Source organism: Halichoerus grypus, chromosome 6 (genome assembly GCF_964656455.1).
Source record: "Halichoerus grypus chromosome 6, mHalGry1.hap1.1, whole genome shotgun sequence".
Lineage (NCBI taxonomy): Eukaryota > Metazoa > Chordata > Mammalia > Carnivora > Phocidae > Halichoerus > Halichoerus grypus.
The window spans coordinates 65690128-65707892 of NC_135717.1; the positions used below are offsets into that span (position 1 = coordinate 65690128).

Consider the following 17765-nt stretch of genomic DNA (forward strand, 5'->3'; position numbering starts at 1 on the left):
CCCCTGCGCGCTTCCCACTGTCCGGCTGCACTGGCACAGACGCGGCGGTCCGGCCTGTTCAAAAACCGAGAACCCGACCCATCTCACTTCCCTGCCTGGCCTTCTTCTCTGGCCCTACCCAAGCGACCGACAGCAGCGCGCGTCGTCGCCTCGGACGCGGGGCGGGTGGGTGGAGTCGGCTGAGCGGCCGCACCCGCGGCCGCAGCTAGTGGGTCCTTTAGTGGCTCTGGGGCGGGGCTGTGGGGAGGGCGCCGACTGACCGACGGACCCCGCCGGGATGGGGAGTGTGGCTGCTCCGCCAGGGTCCTGCGGGTGGGAGAGAAGCTCCGCGACCACGGGTGTCCGGAGCCCCTCCGTGTTGTGCTAGAGATGCTCTTCCTCTCGGTGAGTTGTTTTTCTGTCTCTGCGGGCCGGCTCCTCGGCCTAGGTCACGCCCTGGGGAGGAGGAAGGAGCTGGGCCACCTCGATCTGTGTGGCCTGGATAGGGCAGGGCAACGGGGCAGTGACCAGCTGCGTGGACCTCCTCCCTTTGGGCATGTTGATCCGCGGCTGCGCTCCATGTTCCAGTTTCATGCAGGCTCCTGGGAAAGCTGGTGCTGCTGCTGCCTGATTCCAGCCGACAGACCTTGGGACCGGGACTGGGGCCGGCGCTGGCGGCTGGAGATGGCCGACCCGAGATCCGTGCACGAAACCAGGTTTGAGGCGGCGGTGAAGGTGATCCAGAGTTTGCCGAAGAATGGTAAGTGCGCTGGGTCCCGCCTGGAGAAGCCTCCTGCGGAGGCCGGAGGCCCCAGTTTCTGAACCTCGCCTCCTTTAATCTTTCTGCTTGTAGTCTTGCTGATTTAACCTCCTTCGTTTCTGCGTTTAAAAAGGAATGTAATTGGAGGGAAGGTAAAGAGTAAAGAGTGTTAATTAATTACCTGCTGATCTTTCAAGATTTTGAGTAGTTTTTATTGCTGAAAACAGAAGTCTGTTACTTAATGACTGCGGATTTGGATATGTTTAAAAAAAAACTGGGTTGGGGATGCTTGGTGCCGCATACTCATGAAGTGTACTATTTAAGCCTTTCAGAAACTTTCGATGTGAAGGGAGGGAAAGGAAAGAATAACTATATTCATTTGTAAAATGATTTATTTTAATAAATACATATGATTGTGACTTTTTTGTGTGTGCTATTCTCTTATTCTAGTGTTCTCTTTCTTATTCTTATATTGGGCTTTCCTTGCAGCTTAGGAGAAAAGTCATTCCAGTTGTTCCTTTGTATTTAATGTGTCATTTCTCAGGCTACTTTCCAAAATTTTTCTCTTTATCCTTGGCTTTTAGCAATTTGACTTTGATGTGTCCAGGTGTGGTTTTCTTCAAATTTATCCTGTTTAGAGTTTACAGAGCTTTCTGAATTTGTAATTTTATGTGTTTGACCAAAGTTGGGAAGTTTAAAGCCGTTATTCAAATATTTTTTTCTGTGGAGAGGCTTGGCAAGGGGAACTTTTATCTTTTACTTCCTATCCTTCATTATATGAATTATTTTTCACAGTAAACTTATATTTTTTAAAAAGATTTTATTTATTTATTTGATAGAGAGGGAACACAAGCAGGAGGAGTGGGAGGGGGAGAAGCAGGGAGTCCCACGTGGGGCTTGATCCCAGAACCCTGGGATCATGACCTGAGTCCAAGGCAGATGCTTAATGACTGAGCCACCCAGGCACCCCTAAAATTGTATTTTTTAAATGATGCTTTTAAGCACTATTACTGTGCCAGAGTGTAAAACTCACTGAATACTCATGAATACACCGTTATTGCAGTATTTAATATGTTTTCTATTTTAATCATGAATTGTCTTGGTAATGAATATTCAACACTGTTTAATAAAAATTCATTAAATAGAGATTCAAAAGGTTTTGAAAACAAATATATGTAAAATAGTATTCTTTTCGTAATCTCAAACGTCAAACTAGGGGAGGACATATGAGGGGTTTGTTATTAAGAGAACAGGGGCCCCTGGGTGGCTTAGTTGGTTAAGGGTCTGCCTTTGGCTCAGGTCACGATCCCAGTCTCCTGGGATAGAGCCTTGCATCGGGGCTCTCATATAATATGTGTGTGACAGATTATACTTTATCTGGTGTCTTACACACAGAATATATACAATACCTTATCAGTTTTTGCTGTAATCTATTCTAATGTATATATCACTCATAACAAATAATAAACTTTAAAAATAAACTTTTGTATCTTATTTTGATTTACTGAAGATACTATGAAATGAGGCTCTTGGTGTTTTAAATTTAGTTTGTTTTATTTAAGTAGGTAACCATTAAAAAAATAAATAAATAGGTAACCATTTAAAAAATATTTTTTCAAATAAAACTTTATTTCAAAGCTTAAAAAAATACATAACCATTTTAACTGTAATTTCCCCATTTTTTTTTTTACCTTTTATATAAAGAAGGACCATATTATTGAAATAATATATCTAATAGATACTCCTAAAGGAGCATCTATTATATATAGATAATTGTTACTGTGATTTTGGAATTAATTATTCGTTCTTGGCCAAACTTGAAACACCAGCTCTCAGCTTGTCTATGTTGTAATTTTCACAATGTTTATAAACTACTCGTTTTTGATTACTACATGTTATCTGTTTATTATGCAATCTATAAAGTTTTTAAAATACCTTTTTACAGTTTTAATTTTTATTTTTATAATAATTTTGGTGTAGAATTAACATACAAAAACACTGAATGTAAAAAATTTTAAAACACAAGTAAGCAAAAAGGAAAATAAATTAATCTCTATGCTTACTTTCTCCAGATATCTTTAACATTTTGATGTGTTTCCTTCTATTCTGCTTTTTATGTATATAAATACTTATTTTGCAAAAATGGATTATATTGGATATGCTATTTTTTTTTTAAGATTTTATTTATTTATTTGACAGAGAGAGACGCAGCTGAGAGAGGGAACACAAGCAGGGGGAGTTGGAGAGGGAGAAGCAGGCCTCCTGTGGAGCAGGGAGCCCTATGTGGGGCTCAATCCCAGGACTCCGGGATCATGACCTGAGCCGAAGGCAGAGGCTTAATGACTGAGCCACCCAGGCGCCCTGGATATGCTATTTTTAAACTACTGTTTTTTTCTCACTTTATAGTAGATTGTGAAATTTTTCTTAAGCCATTGTTTATACTTTCATGCCATATAATTTTTAAGGGCTGTAGTTATAAACTATTCTGTTGTATATATGTATCATAATTATTTAGGCAATTATTTATTATAAAACATTTGCATTCCAATTTTCCCTTTTATTAAGTATTGCAACTTATAACACTCATGCATACAATTTGAATTTTTTTTTTAAGATTTTATTTATTTATTTATTTGAGAGAGAGAGAGAGCACGAGCAGGGGGAAGGGGCAGAGGGAGAGGGAGAAGCAGACTTCCTGCTGAGCAGGGAGCCCGACATGGGACTCGATCCCAGGACCCCGGGACCATGACCCAAGCCAAAGGTTGATGGTTAGCTGGCTGAGCCATCCAAGCACCCCACAATTAGAAATTTTTAACATAAAAAAGGTTATAGATATGCTAGGGACATATATGAAGACTGATTTTCAATGAAATTGATGTGTCCAATATTACACAGGTAGGAAGTGAGAAATGTCTTTTTTTTTTTTAAGATTTTATTTATTTGTCGGAGAGCACAATCGGGGAGCGGCAGGCAGAGGGAGAAGCAGACTCCCCGCTGAGCAGGGAGCCCCATACGGGACTCAATCCCAGGACTCGGGGATCATGACCTGAGCTGAAGGCAGAGGCCTAACCTACTGAGCCACCCAGGCGCCCTGAGAAATCTCTTTTATCTTGGATTAATTCTTTTTCTACCACAGCACACACTGGTTGATTTTAGCCAAACTTCCTTATTCATCAAGAAATTGAAATTTGGCCAAGAAAATTCAATTTCTTTCTTCTTTTTAAAAATATTTTATTTATTTATTTGAGAGAGACAGAGATAGTGAGAGAGAGCAAGAATGGGAAGAACGGGGAGAAGCAGACTCCCTGCTGAGCAGGGAGCCCAACTGGGGGCTCGATCCCAGGACTCTGGGATCATGACCTAAGCGGAACGCAGACGCTCAACCAACTGAGCCACCCAGGCGCCCTGAGGAGTTGAATTTCTTAATATTGAAGTTCCGTTAAGCAGAGTGTACATTTAACTTTTTCATTTATGCTAGTCAGTTTGGTTTGTCACAATCTTTGTATAAAAAATACCTTATTATAGTTGGATAATGCAGTTATTCTATATTTTCATATATTGCTTTTTTTAAATGACATTTGCCAGTTATTTTAATAACACCTACAGCATGTTTGTTCACTTATTCTTTTATTTACTGGACTATGTTAGGCATTGTTATTAAAGTGTAAAAATCTGAGATTTTTTTTAATCAAAAGAGTATAGCAACTAACAGAGCCATAACGTTTGTTTCTGTAAGACAAAAATAAAAGATTATCTGAACTATTAATGAAATATTTAGCTAAGCTGATTTATAGCCTTAGATTATTGATTGTATTCTCCAGTGATCTGTATTTAATATGTTTCCAATAGGTTCATTTCAGCCAACAAATGAAATGATGCTCAAATTCTATAGCTTCTATAAGCAGGCAACTGAAGGACCCTGTAAACTTTCAAGGCCTGGATTCTGGGATCCTATTGGAAGATACAAATGGTAATTTCATATAGAGAGCTATGAAAGGAATTTTATTTTAATGACATAATTATCATACGACTTATTTATGTGGTTATATATTATTCTGAGCAGAAGTGTTCTAACGTACTAGATCCAATTTTTATCTTCCATGTGCTTTTAACACAATTTCATACAAATAGAAAAGTCTTGGGGAAGAGAAGAAAATAAAACCAAAAGGTGTATCAAAGATAAAAAAATATCATTTTCAGTTAGTCTTTCCTTTGATAGAGTTTTTTTCATTTATTGTAAGAGCAACTCCCAAAGTCAATTAAACAAACTCTTCTGCCTCTTGTACCTACCAAGAAAAATAATGACTTTACTTGCCAAGTGACACTGTTTGCCTTGAGCCTTTCGATGATAACTAGGTGTATGACTAAGGGACTACTGTGCTAACTTTTTATCTAGGCCGTGTCCCTCCTGTCCCACTGTACTTGAATAGAAATTTGATTTTTAATATACTTAAGAAAACCATAAAATAGCCAGAGATACCTCTGTAACATAGACTGTACGTTATGAACAGAGTATGCTAATTGGTGAAGCATGTCTTAAGAGCCACACATTTTGATGGCTTAATTTCCTTTTTTTTAAATTCCATTTATTTATTTGAGAGAGAGAGAGAGCACGAGCAGGGTGAGGGGCAGAGAGAGAAGCAGACTCCCTGCTGAGCAGGGAGCCTGATGCAGGGCTCGATCCTAGGTGTCCGGGATCATGACCTGAGCTGAAGGCAGATGCCCAACTGACTGAGCCACCCAGGTGCGCAATGGCTAAATTTCTTTACACTGAATTGGAAGTCCTTAAACTCTTTTGAGGATTTCTTAGTACTGTACTTTCCTCTAAGTTCTTTATGAATAGTCATAGATAATAGGTTAAATGTAATAGCAGTATGTTACTTAATCTGTTTTAAGAAAATTGATTTACTTTATGATTTTTCCTCAGAAATGACCATTGGTTGATTTAAACTGCTTCTGTAAAAAGAAAGGTGTTCATTTTAGGCAAAAATTTCAAAGGACTATTCTCATTATCTAGGGGTTTTAAAAATGTCCTCTGCCTCACATTTTTGTTTTTTTTAGAAGTAGGAAACCACTTTTCTTTTTTGAGTGTATAAGTTAGACTCTTGTTTAAATTAATGGAAACTTTTAAGCAAAACTTCTGTTCATTTAAAACATGGCTGTGATAGTTCATTTCATGTAGAGTTCTAAAATGTTCATTTATGTCACTGTTCTTTATAATATAAAATTTTTGAAGAGTTCCTAGCAAATATTTTTCAACAGTCTATAGTGTCTGTTCTATAGTGTATATAATATAGTCTCTGTAATTTATAGTCTATAGTCTATAGATGGGCTGTGTATTTAATGCTATTTAAAGTTTTAAATGCTATTTAAAAAATCTTAATTTGACAGTTTATTTACTCTGGTACTTTTCTTTAAGATGGTACATTTAAAGTGATCCTTTGAGGGCATAGTATCTTTGTGTAGGCTTTAAGTAGAGAGCCTGTTTTAAATTAATGACCCTATAGCATTGACTATAAATTGCATTCTGAGCCAATGGAAAACGTGTCTTTTTGTTATTTGGATATTCTCATTTCTAGGGATGCTTGGAGTTCATTGGGTGATATGACCAAAGAGGAAGCCATGATTGCATATGTTGAAGAAATGAAAAAGGTAGGGGAAATAATTCACAGCAGAAAATGAAAATATTCATGGGGCACCTGGGTGGCTCAGTTGGTTAAGAGTCTGATTCTTGATCTCAGCTCAGATCTTGATCTCAGGATCATGAGTTAAAAAAAAAAAAGAAAGAAAATGAAAATATTCAGAGCAGCTCTAATTTAATTTGTTTTTTTTTTGTTTGTTTGTTTGTTTTTAAAGTTTTTTTTTTTTTTTAATTTATTTATTAGAGAGCGAGCGAGAGAGAAACAGCATGAGAGGGGAGAGGGTCAGAGGGAGAAGCAGGCTCCCTGCCGAGCAGGGAGCCCGACGCGGGACTCGATCCCGGGACTCCGGGATCACGACCCGAGCCGAAGGCAGTCGCCTAACCAACTGAGCCACCCAGGCGCCCCTCTAATTTAATTTGTTATCAAGCAAATTAGCTGCTTTGTTTTAAGGAACAAAGAGATTATAATATATTAGGATATAACATCTAAGTTATTGAATTTATTAGTGCTTTATCTGTCTCCTCAATGTTCGTCTTAAGATCAATGTTTTTTCCTTAAGATCACATTGTAGTGATGTGTTTTTTTTTTTTTTTTAATCTTCCCTGTCTTTCTCCGTTGTCAACTTCTTCAGAAAGTTTGGAAATAGGAATCTTTTGAAGTACTGAAGTCCCTTTCTCAGGAATCTGGGAAGTACCTGGGCTGTCTTGAAACCATTTCTGCTTTGGAACTTTTTACTTAGGACAAATAGTTAACAACCCTGCCCCTCAGTGTTCTCATCAAGTTTGACCCACAAATTGAGATATTCCTATCACAAGACTTTTTAGTAACAAGCATTTTTCTGTGAATGCAGAGATCCTTCAGAAGCAGAATAAGATAAGGATTCTTTTAATGTCTCTGGTAATTAATAAGGAGGGCATTCCTTACTAACTAGCTCTTTTAAGTCTGTTCAAGGGATTGTTTTGAGGAGCAAATTTATGAAGAAATCTTGGATTTTTTTTTTTTTTTAAGATTTTATTTATTTATTTGAGAGAGAGAGAATGAGAGAGAGCACATGAGAGGGGTGAGGGTCAGAGGGAGAAGCAGACTCCCTGCCGAGCAGGGAGCCCGATGCGGGACTTGATCCAGGGTCTCCAGGATCATGACCTGAGCCGAAGGCAGTCGCTTAATCAACTGAGCCACCCAGGCGCCCGAAATCTTGGATTTTAAAGATACTCTTAGTGTCTTTTTATAAAGCACCATTTCTATTTTGGAACTGGATCAGAAATTGTAAAATTTAGGTCTGTTTGATAATCTTAAATAAATTATCTGTGAACATAAAGAAAATCTATAAAAAGGAATAGTTGCCAGATTGTTTGGCAGTGTTAATTTCTAGAAGTAATTTCTGTTCGGTTGATTGAGATTCATTTGTTTTGTTTTATTTTGTTTTCTTCTATACTGCTCAAAGTTGTGCCCTTTGTTAAATTTTCAGTTTTTATTAGTGGACCTGGTTTATCTATAACAGAAGGCAGAGTTTAGTCCTTTTGGCTGTTAACTATATCAGTAGCACAATAACAAAGGTGCCTTTCAAAAGCCTTTTTGGTTTGGTAACTATTCCTTTTCTTTCTTTAAGTATCATTCTAATTTTTAGGACACACTTCTATCATGTAAAGTTGAATTGACACATTAGGTAAAATTTACCCATTTTCCCTATACGATTTGATTAATTAATGATGTACCACAGTTTAAAGTGGGAGGGAGATGGATTTAAACTATACTTCTGCCTTTTAGCTGTCTTAAGATACTTCCACTGCGCCTGTAGATTTCTGTAACACTTCTCTAATTAAAAGGATATACCAACTATTTCATTTTTCATATGGTGAATATTAATAAAATTTATAGTAAACTTTTAGAGATAAATCTAAGAATGTTAGGATACCCATCGATTGAAAATTTGATTAGGTTTTTTTTTTTTTTTTAAAGATTTTATCCATTTATTTATTTGAGAGAGTGAGAATGAGAGAGAGAGAGAGCACATGAGAGGGGGGAGGGTCAGAGGGAGAAGCAGACTCCCCGCCGAGCAGGGAGCCCGACGGGGACCTGATCCCGGGACTCCAGGATCATGACCCGAGCCGAAGGCAGTCGCCCAACCAACTGAGCCACCCAGGCGCCCTGATTAGTTTTTGAAAGAATTTTCAGAGATTTGCTTTTGTGGACATCGGCAGATTAAATTGTATGCTTTTAAATAATGATGTTTCGGGGCCAGTCAGAGGCACCTGGCTGGCTCAGTTGGTAGGGTATGCAACTCTTGATCTCAGGGTTGTGAGTTCAAGCCCCATGCTGGGTATAGAGATTACTTAAAAATATATATATGTATTAAATAATGGTGTGGGGTAGTACATTGTCCCAAAGATTTGATTACTGAATTTGGGGCTTTTTAATTTTTTTAAAGATTTTATTTATTTATTTGAGAGAGAGAGAGGCAGAGGGAGAGGGAGAAGCAGGCTGAGCAGGGAGCCTGATGCTGCACTACATCCCAGGACCCTGGGATCATGACCTGAGCCGAAGGCAGATGCTTAACTACTGAGCCACCCAGGTGCCCTGGGACTTTTTCTAATTACAGTAATTTACTAACTGAACCAGTTTTTATTTTATTTTATTTATTTTTATTTATTTATTTATTTATTTATTTTTAAGATTTTATTTATTTATTTGGTAGAGATGGAGAGGGAGAGCACAAGCAGGTGGAGTGGCAGGCAGAGGGAGAGGGAGAAGCAGGCTCCCCCGCTGAGGAAGGAGCCCGACGTGTGGGGCTCGATCCCAGGACCCTGGGATCATGACCTGAGCCAAAGGCAGCCGCTCAACCGACTGAGCCACCCAGGCGTCCCCTGAACCAGTTTTTAAATTATATTTGTAAATATAGTCCACTGTGCTATTGCTCTTTGGACTTACTCTTTTAGTATAAATTTCATTCTGTGCTTTTGCCTTCAAACGTTTAAGGAACTTATCAATTTAATTTATATCTTATAATAGATAATGTTTTGTGGAAAATTGCTTTTTGTAATTTATAAACTGTTCAGTGAAAAACACAAAAAGTTGTTGGAATCAAAAATTCTTTTAAAATAATTTAATAGGATTTTAGCTTTGAGAGAACAGAATAATGTGGTTTGTAGGAAATAATTTTTCTTAGTTCTTTAAAGTTAATTTTGATTCATTATCAAAAGGAAATATAAAATTTTATTTTCTGTACAAATTTTACAGGCTATCTTTTTTTGTTTTTGTTTTAAAGATTTTTATTTTTAAGAACCTCTACACCCAATGTGGGGCTCAAAATTACAACCCCAAAATCAAGAGTCGCATGTTCTACCGATTGAGCCAGCCAGCCGCCCCCAAATTTTATAGGCTTTCTTAATGAGGATTTCTGGAGAATTCAGCCAGAACTTGAATAATATGCAGTATGTGTGTGGGATTTAAAGAGAGATCGATGTACTCAACTCTGACTGCACATTGAAATCACTAGGGTGATCTTGCTTTAAAAAAAAAATGCCCCAGCATAACCCCAGACTAATTATTTCAGGATTTCCAAGAGGATGGGATAATCGCTATACTAGAGGGAAGATTAGAACAGACTCTCATAAAGGATGGAAGCTGAAAGTTACCATGGCTGCGGGTCTGGTCTGTAGCTCTACAAGTCCAGAACATTGGCTTTCTCTTTTTAAGGCTTGACTGATGATAACCATCTTTTGGAGATTTAGAGAAAAACCAGAATGTGAATTTCTTTTTTCTTTTTTCCCCAGAACACTAATTCCTTAAGTTACAGTGGGTGTTATACTCTTCTAGTGCACAACAGGCTCAGGATTGAGATATAAGACACTCCTCAAAATGTCAGAGGCACTTGAGAAACTGTAAGATTGTCTACTGAACAGAGCGTAGAACACTTGAGATTTGGATGACATTAAAAGATGTGTTCATCTTTTGGTTCATCTTTTTGGTTCAAAAAAAACAAAAAAACTGAGGAATTTAATCTTTGCTTGCTTTACAATACAGCATATCTGTACCTTTGATAGGATATTTTCATCATACAGAATTGATGTTTCTTACCAAGGAAATGTGCTAGAGAAACCTAGAAAAATTATTGTGCTTTGGATGCTGCTTTTAGAGTCCATGCAGCTCACCAAATAGTCTTCATTGGGATAGGTTACAATCCAATTGACTTGATTTAGTTCACCTATATTGTAAATAAAATCTTCTCTGGGGTTAAGGAGTAGTTACCTAGACTGAGATTTGGCTGGCATAGTTCATTCTGTATAATCTCTCAACACACCCCCGCCTTGTTTATTAAATTCCTTGTATGTGCTAGATGCTGGAAATACAGGAGTGATGAAAAACAGAGGAAGGCCTTGTTCCACTGAGCTTACATTGTATTGCGAAAGATAGGCAGTAAGCAAACAATAAAGCAGGGAGAGTGACTGAGGAGTCTGAGGTTGTTCCTAATTTTAAAGATACAAGTGGCCACTTTAAAACTGTGTATAAGTGAAAAATATGCAAAAATGATAGAGGATTTTGGTTGCTTAAAGTAATAAATGTGTTCATCTTAGTAATAAAAGTAATATATGTAAATGAAAAAAATCCAAACATCAAAAAAAAGTATAAAATGAAAAGTGAGTCTTCCCTATTCCTCCATTTTAATTGTTTAAGTGATAATTACTTTTAATTCTATTTTGTAGATTGATTCGGAAAACACATATATGTATCTATATCTTCTTATTTAAAAAGAGAAAAAAACTAATAATGGTATCATACTACTACTGTTCACTAACTACCTTTTGCCTGTAAAAAAAAAATTAAGATGTTTTCCCATCAGCACGCACAAAGCTAACCTTATTCTTTTTAAATATCTACAAAATATGTCCTATATGGAAATATTTTCCTTTATCAGTTACCAGTTGATGGCTGTTTATTTGAATGCCTTTTCAGTTAGTTTACCTTGCTCTTTAAATTTGATGATTCTAAAATGGCCCATAGTTGTGAAGGTGACTGAAAGTGATGACCGTTTCCTACTTTCCTTTTGTGCCCTTTTAGAAACACTACCTTAAAGAACAGACAAAATAATTTTACTCTAACCCCAGAATTTTCTGTTGTATTTAACATTAGTGCCCTTAGTTTTTATTTTTATTTATTTATTTATTTATTTTTTTTTAAAGATTTTATTTATTGATTTGAGAGAGAGAGCACATGAGAGAGGGGAGGGTCAGAGGGAGAAGCAGACTCCCTGCCGAGCAGGGAGCCTGGTGCGGGACTCGATCCAGGGACTCCAGGATCATGACCTGAGCCGAAGGCAGTCGCTTAACCAACTGAGCCACCCAGGCACCCTGCCCTTAGTTTTTAATGCACAATTTATAGGTTATTGTGTAAAATTTTAAAAGAAGCCTATATAAAACAGTCTTCAAAATGAAGACACTTTTAAATCTTTAATATACTTGAAACTCTTCTAGGAGAGTATACACTTTTAAGTATGTAATTAATATAGATACTTGGGGGAATCTATAAATGAACATCAGATCTCAAAAATATTACTAAATAAATTGTAAATATTATTTGGTACTAATGTATATGAGATTAGTAGTTTGTGATTTCATAAGATTTGTTTCTTTTGATTACAGATTCTTGAAACTATGCCTATGACTGAGAAAGTTGAAGAGTTGCTACATGTCATAGGTCCATTTTATGAAATTGTAGAAGACAAAAAGAGTGGCAGAACTTCTGATTTAACCTCAGGTTGGACTGTCTTACCTTGTTTTTAATCCAGCAACTGATATATTATGCATGCATTAATATTTATATGTCTAATTTTTTTTTACTTTCACATGCCAGTCCGACTGGAGAAAATCTCTAAATACTTAGAAGGTAGGAATAATGACATCCATGTAAACATTTTATTTAAAATTTACATGCAAAAGAATTTTCACAAATTTATATAACTTACAAGCTTGTCACTCAAGAGTTTTCATTCCAAGCAAGTATATTGCATAAAGTTCAAAAATATAAATGCTTAAGTTTTAACCCTTCAATTATTAAAACATGACAGGTGGCTCACTAAATATATACAGAATTGTAACAGAATTCATGATTTTATTTTGATGGATCATACTTTCTGATTTGCTTTCTGGATTACATTAACAGTGCCATGGCTAAAATGGTTTTCTAGCTAATTTTAACGTGGATATGTTTATAGTATGGTTTAACTACATAGTGTAGTAACCTAAAACAAGACATCAGTGAATTCACTTAGCTTGGACTTTTTTTTTTTTTTAAGATTCTAATTTCATGTTCTCAGGAAAGAATTGGAAGACTTATCTTTTACATACTAGCAGGAGTTGAATAATAGGCAAATTTGCTGGCACTTAACTGTAAACATTTGCTCTTTAAATTTTTTTGTTGTTGTTTTAGAAAGCAGAGTGAAATGAGCCTGTAAGAATTATTTCAAATGAAAATTATATATGTTTTATTTTCCTGGCATCCCTATTTACAAGGTATCTTTTACTAATTGACAGAAATTAGGGGTTTGCGAACAGTTACCTTCCTGTCTGTTATAAGATCTACAGTTTGTGTCTGCGATAGTAACTGATACGCTCACTGAGCATAACGCTCATAAACCACATCCTCCATAGCTGATTTGCCTAAAGGAATCAAATTTTAACAAATAATCTTCCATATAATTCATGCTAGTCAATGCAGAAAAAATATTAAGTATTTCCTCTGTGTGAAGCATGTTTCTAGGATTCAGAGGAGAATAAACCTGGACCTGTTTTTAGTTGTATTTAAGCTGGCCCGGAGGCAAATGTTTAAACAACTAATTATAAAGACAAGGAAGAATGAATAATGATAATAAAGGCTCAGGTCCATAATCCCTAAGCTATAATTTAAAAATTCAAAAAGCTTGGGGCGCCTGGGTGGCTCAGTTGTTAAGCGTCTGCCTTCGGCTCAGGTCATGATCCCAGGGTCCTGGGATCGAGCCCCACATCGGGCTCCCTGCTCGGCGGGAAGCCTGCTTCTCCCTCTCCCACTCCCCCTGCTTGTGTTCCCTCTCTCGCTGTGTCTCTCTCTGTCAAATAAATAAATAAAATCTTTAAAAAAAAAATAAAATAAAATAAAAATTCAAAAAGCTTGATAAACCAGATTTTTTTTTTTTTTTTGTAACTCATTTGAGAGCAAAACATTTACTTTAGGCAACCAAAATCCTATATCAGTTTTGCATATTTTCCAGCTTATACACAGTTTTAATGTGGCCACTTGTATCTTTAAAATTAAGAACTGAACATGAACTAATTGAGCAGCAGACCCTGACCTGAAATGACATGAGGCTATTTTAAATCTTTATTGTTGTGTGACTATTCATATGCGTTGCTGTCAAAACTTTATTTATTATTGTTTTTTAGTGGGAGCTGCCTTAGACTCTGTTGGAGGTGTTACATAATATATAGTACCTTTGGTATATGACCTTTGCAAAATTAGAAAACCGGATTTTAAATCATATCTGGATCCAAGGGTTATAAGGGATGTGGACCTGTACCATAATTTATTTAACCTGTAACATTCTAAGGGAATGTTAAGTTTTTTATTTTAATTTCAGTATAGTTAACATACAGTGTTATATTTGTTTCCTCTTCTAATCTTCAAAAAATGCTGCTGAAAGTAACCCTGTACAAATGTCATTTAATATATGGGTAGGTATATCTGTAAGAAATAATATTAGAAATCTAATAGCCAAGGTCAAAGTATATGGGTATTTCATAGTTTGCAATCTTGACTTTTTTTTTTTTTTTTTAACAGAGAGTGGTATTAAAAGTAGCCACTTAGGCCCAGTAGAACAGATGTATCTGTGTCATATGGGCTTTTTCATAGTATACGTACGTAGTTTTGAAATCAGGAAGTATGAACTGTCCAACTTTGTCCTTTTTCAGGATTGTTTTGACCATCCTGGATCCTTTGCATTTCCATTTGAATTATAGAATCAGCTTGTCAATTTTTTGCAGAAAGGGTCACCTAGGATTCTGATAGGGATTGCAACGAATTGTAGGTCATTTTGAGGAGTATTGTCATCACAACAGTATTGTCTTCCAATCCATTTATTTAGTTTTTTAATTTCTTTCGGCAATATTTTGTCATTTGCAGTATAAAATTCTTACACCTTTTGTCAGGTGTAGTGCTGAGCATTTTATTCTTTTTGCTGCTATTATAGATTATTTTCTAATTTCATTTTTGGACTGTTCATTGTTAGATTGTAGAAATACAATCTGTTTTTTTTGTTTGTTTCTTTTTTGTTTTGTTTATTGATCTTGTATCCTGCAGTCTCACTGAACCCTTTGTTAGTTCTAATAGGTTTTTTTGGTAGATTCCTTAGGATTTCATGTATACGAGAGCATGTCATTTGCAAACAGAGGCCATTTTACTTTTTCCTTTTCAATCTGGATGCCTTTTACTTACTTTTCTTGTCTAATTGCCATGGCAAGAACTTCCAGTACCATATTAAATAGAGATGGCAAAAGCAGACCTCTTTGTTTTCTTCCTTATTTTAGGAGCAAAAAACATTCAGTCATTTAACATTAATTATGAGGCTTGTTGTGAATTTTTGTAGATGCCCTTTATCAGATTGAGGAAATTCTCTTGTATTTTTAATTTCTTTAGCATTATTATCATGAAAGTATTTGATTTTTGTCAAATGCTTTATCTGCATCTATTGTGATAATCATGTGGCTTTTGTCCTTTATTCTGTTAGTATGGTGTATTACATTAACTGATTTTTGGATGTTGAGTAGGGCTTGCTAGTAATTCTCTGTGCTTTCTACACCTGTCATCACAGAACTGCTGTGATGCTGCTTTTGCTGCTCTTAAGTAGTTTTGCTACAATCATCCGTTTGATGGGGGCTTAAGAGGTTCCCTGTTGCTTAGTTTTGTTGAAGATGTCCATGAGTGGTGGGCGTTTTTGTTTCTTTGGTTTTTTTGTTTTGTTTTGTTTTTTTGGTTAGTTTTTTTCTTGTTTTTAGGTTTTTTGTTTTTTGTTTTGTTTCTTTTTTGTTTTTGTTAGTCTTGCTTTTTCTGGTTGTCAGGGAGAGAACAAGGAGATTCATAAACTATGATGCTGCATGGTTCTCTAAAAGAGAGTAGAACACAATGGCAATGGTAGAGTTGAGTTCTTACTCTTTTGTTCCTGTTTAAGATGTATGGAGATTTTGAAATTTAATATGTTGTTTGGGATGCAGGGAAGCATCCAAAATGCATTTGAATAAGTGAAAATGAGCCCAAAAGTTTATGGAGGGAGACCACTGTTTTTGGCCAGTAGCCATGTAGGAGGCCTTTATTATCTCAAAGAGTGATGGAAATGTAATTCCCTATATTTCAAAATGAGGTCCAGTAACCAACAGCATTGGCATCACAGGGGAGCTTTACAGAAATGCAGAATCTTACATCACTCCAGACTTACAGATTCAGAATCTGCATTTTAACTGGATCTCAGGTGATTCCTGTGCATGTTAATGTTTGAGAAGTTCTGATGTATTTACCCACAACAATGTATGTGCCTTTTTAAGTGATTGATCACATTAACTGATGCTTTAAAAAAACGATAAATATAAAATCTTAAAGGTAATAAAAGGATGAAAGAATTTTAAAATGTAGTTCAATTATAATATTGATGAGATTGTTATATTTGTTTTCAGTATGCTAGCATATAGCAAATGTCTCTTCATTTACTGTGTATAAAGAAGATCATTCATCTCTAACTTTACTATTTTGATTGATAATTAACTTAAAAATAACATTCTCTGTCTTGTTTAGAAAGGATTTAAGATAGCTTTGTCATTTTTGTTGTAAACTGATACTTGAAGAAGTTTATGTAATATATGTATACTTATAGTCAAAGAAAAGAATAAGAAAAATTTTAAGTTTTATCCAAATTATTTTATTAGTTATTTGTAAATGACAGTATAATTTGTAAATTATAGCCTTATTGTATGTTATAACACTAGCGATTAAGTGATCATTTCATATTTTAGATCTTGGTAATGTTCTAACTTCTACTCCAAATGCCAAAACTGTTAATGGTAAAGCTGAAAGCAGTGATAGTGGAGCTGAGTCTGAGGAAGAAGAGGCCCAAGAAGAAGTGAAAGGAGCAGAACAAAGTGATAATGGTAATCTTTGGATGATGAGCTAATAATTTAACATTAAAGTAAATAAAGTATGGGGGCGCCTGGGTGGCTCAGTCGGTGGAGCATCTGCCTTCAGCTCAGGTCATGATCCCGAGGTCCTGGGATCGAGCCCCACATCGGGCTCCCTGCTCTGCGGGGGCCTGCTTCTCCCTCTCCCTCTGCCAACCACCCCCTGCCCCGCCGCATAAGTAAAATCTTTAAAAGGAATAAAATAAAGTAAATAAAATATGGAGCGGTTTGGGCTGATTTGGTGTTGTATGAGAATAGTGTTTATGGTGGGATGTGGGCTAATGACCTTATAACCAAGTTTTTTGTGGGCCAAAAGTACGGGAACAGTCAACTTTGTGCATAGATAGAATAGATGGAATTGAACACTAACAAGAATAGACCACTTCTGTAAATGTAATGCCTGAAACGCTGCATTAGAAATGTATTCATTTTATGGAGCGCCTGGCTGACTCAGTCGGTAGAGCATGCCACTGTTAATCTCAGAGTCGTGAGTTCAGGCCCCATGTTGAGCATAGAATTTACTTAAAAAAAAGAAATGTATTCATTTTAGGTATTGTTCCAAATATGACTATGCATATGTTACCGAGGAGAGGAGACAGCTTAAACTCTCAGACCTTAACAAGAATAGAATGGAATCCAGAGAATTGGATTGATGGAGAGGGGACTTTGGAGTCATGGGGTACTGCACGGGGGGAGGGAGGGCTTGTTAGTAAGAGTACCAGTGATTCTTGGGAAGACTATTTGAGAAAGGGGAGGCAGAAAGATACAAGCACAACTTAGTTTTGCTTTTACTCTCTAGAAAGATATGACAAATAATACCTTCTTTGAAGGATATTTTTATTGACTATGTGGACCCCTTTGTACTGCTGGGTCTTGTAAGGCAATTTGCCTATGCTTGAGAGAGTGTAAAGACCTTGAGAGGTTATCTTTTAAAAGGGGTTCTAGGGAAGCCTGGCTGGCTCAGTTGGTAGAGCATGTGACTCTTGATCTTGGGGTTGTGAGTTTGAGCCTCATGTTGGATGTGGAGCCTACTTAATAAAATAAAATAAAATAAAATAAAATAAAATAAAATGAAATAAAATAGCTTCTAGAAGATTTACAGGGAACTGAAGCAGTTTTGAGTGTGCTCTCAGCATATAATAAACCCCTTTTCAAGGAGTACTCCATCTCTCTGTTCCAAGTAGGAAACTG

At 36.4% G+C, this 17765-nt stretch overlaps 1 protein-coding gene across 8 annotated transcripts in view; it reads left to right on the forward strand.

Annotated features, from left to right (window-relative positions):
- The first annotated feature begins 212 nt into the window (after positions 1-212).
- The window catches only part of ACBD5 (acyl-CoA binding domain containing 5), a 41662-nt gene continuing 24109 nt past the window's right edge, over positions 213-17765 (forward strand). For 3 of the 8 annotated variants that reach the window (XM_078075278.1, XM_078075276.1, XM_078075277.1), the window contains exons 1-7: positions 215-384; positions 568-739; positions 4589-4709; positions 6319-6391; positions 12021-12135; positions 12232-12264; positions 16413-16547. In XM_078075278.1, coding sequence (XP_077931404.1) covers positions 370-384; positions 568-739; positions 4589-4709; positions 6319-6391; positions 12021-12135; positions 12232-12264; positions 16413-16547 — 664 coding nt within the window. In that variant the 5' untranslated portion in view covers positions 215-369. Of the gene's footprint in view, positions 385-567; positions 740-4588; positions 4710-6318; positions 6392-12020; positions 12136-12231; positions 12265-16412; positions 16548-17765 lie in introns of all 8 variants that reach the window. The other 5 variants (XM_078075281.1, XM_036085618.2, XM_078075280.1 and 2 more) reach the window with 5 other exon arrangements.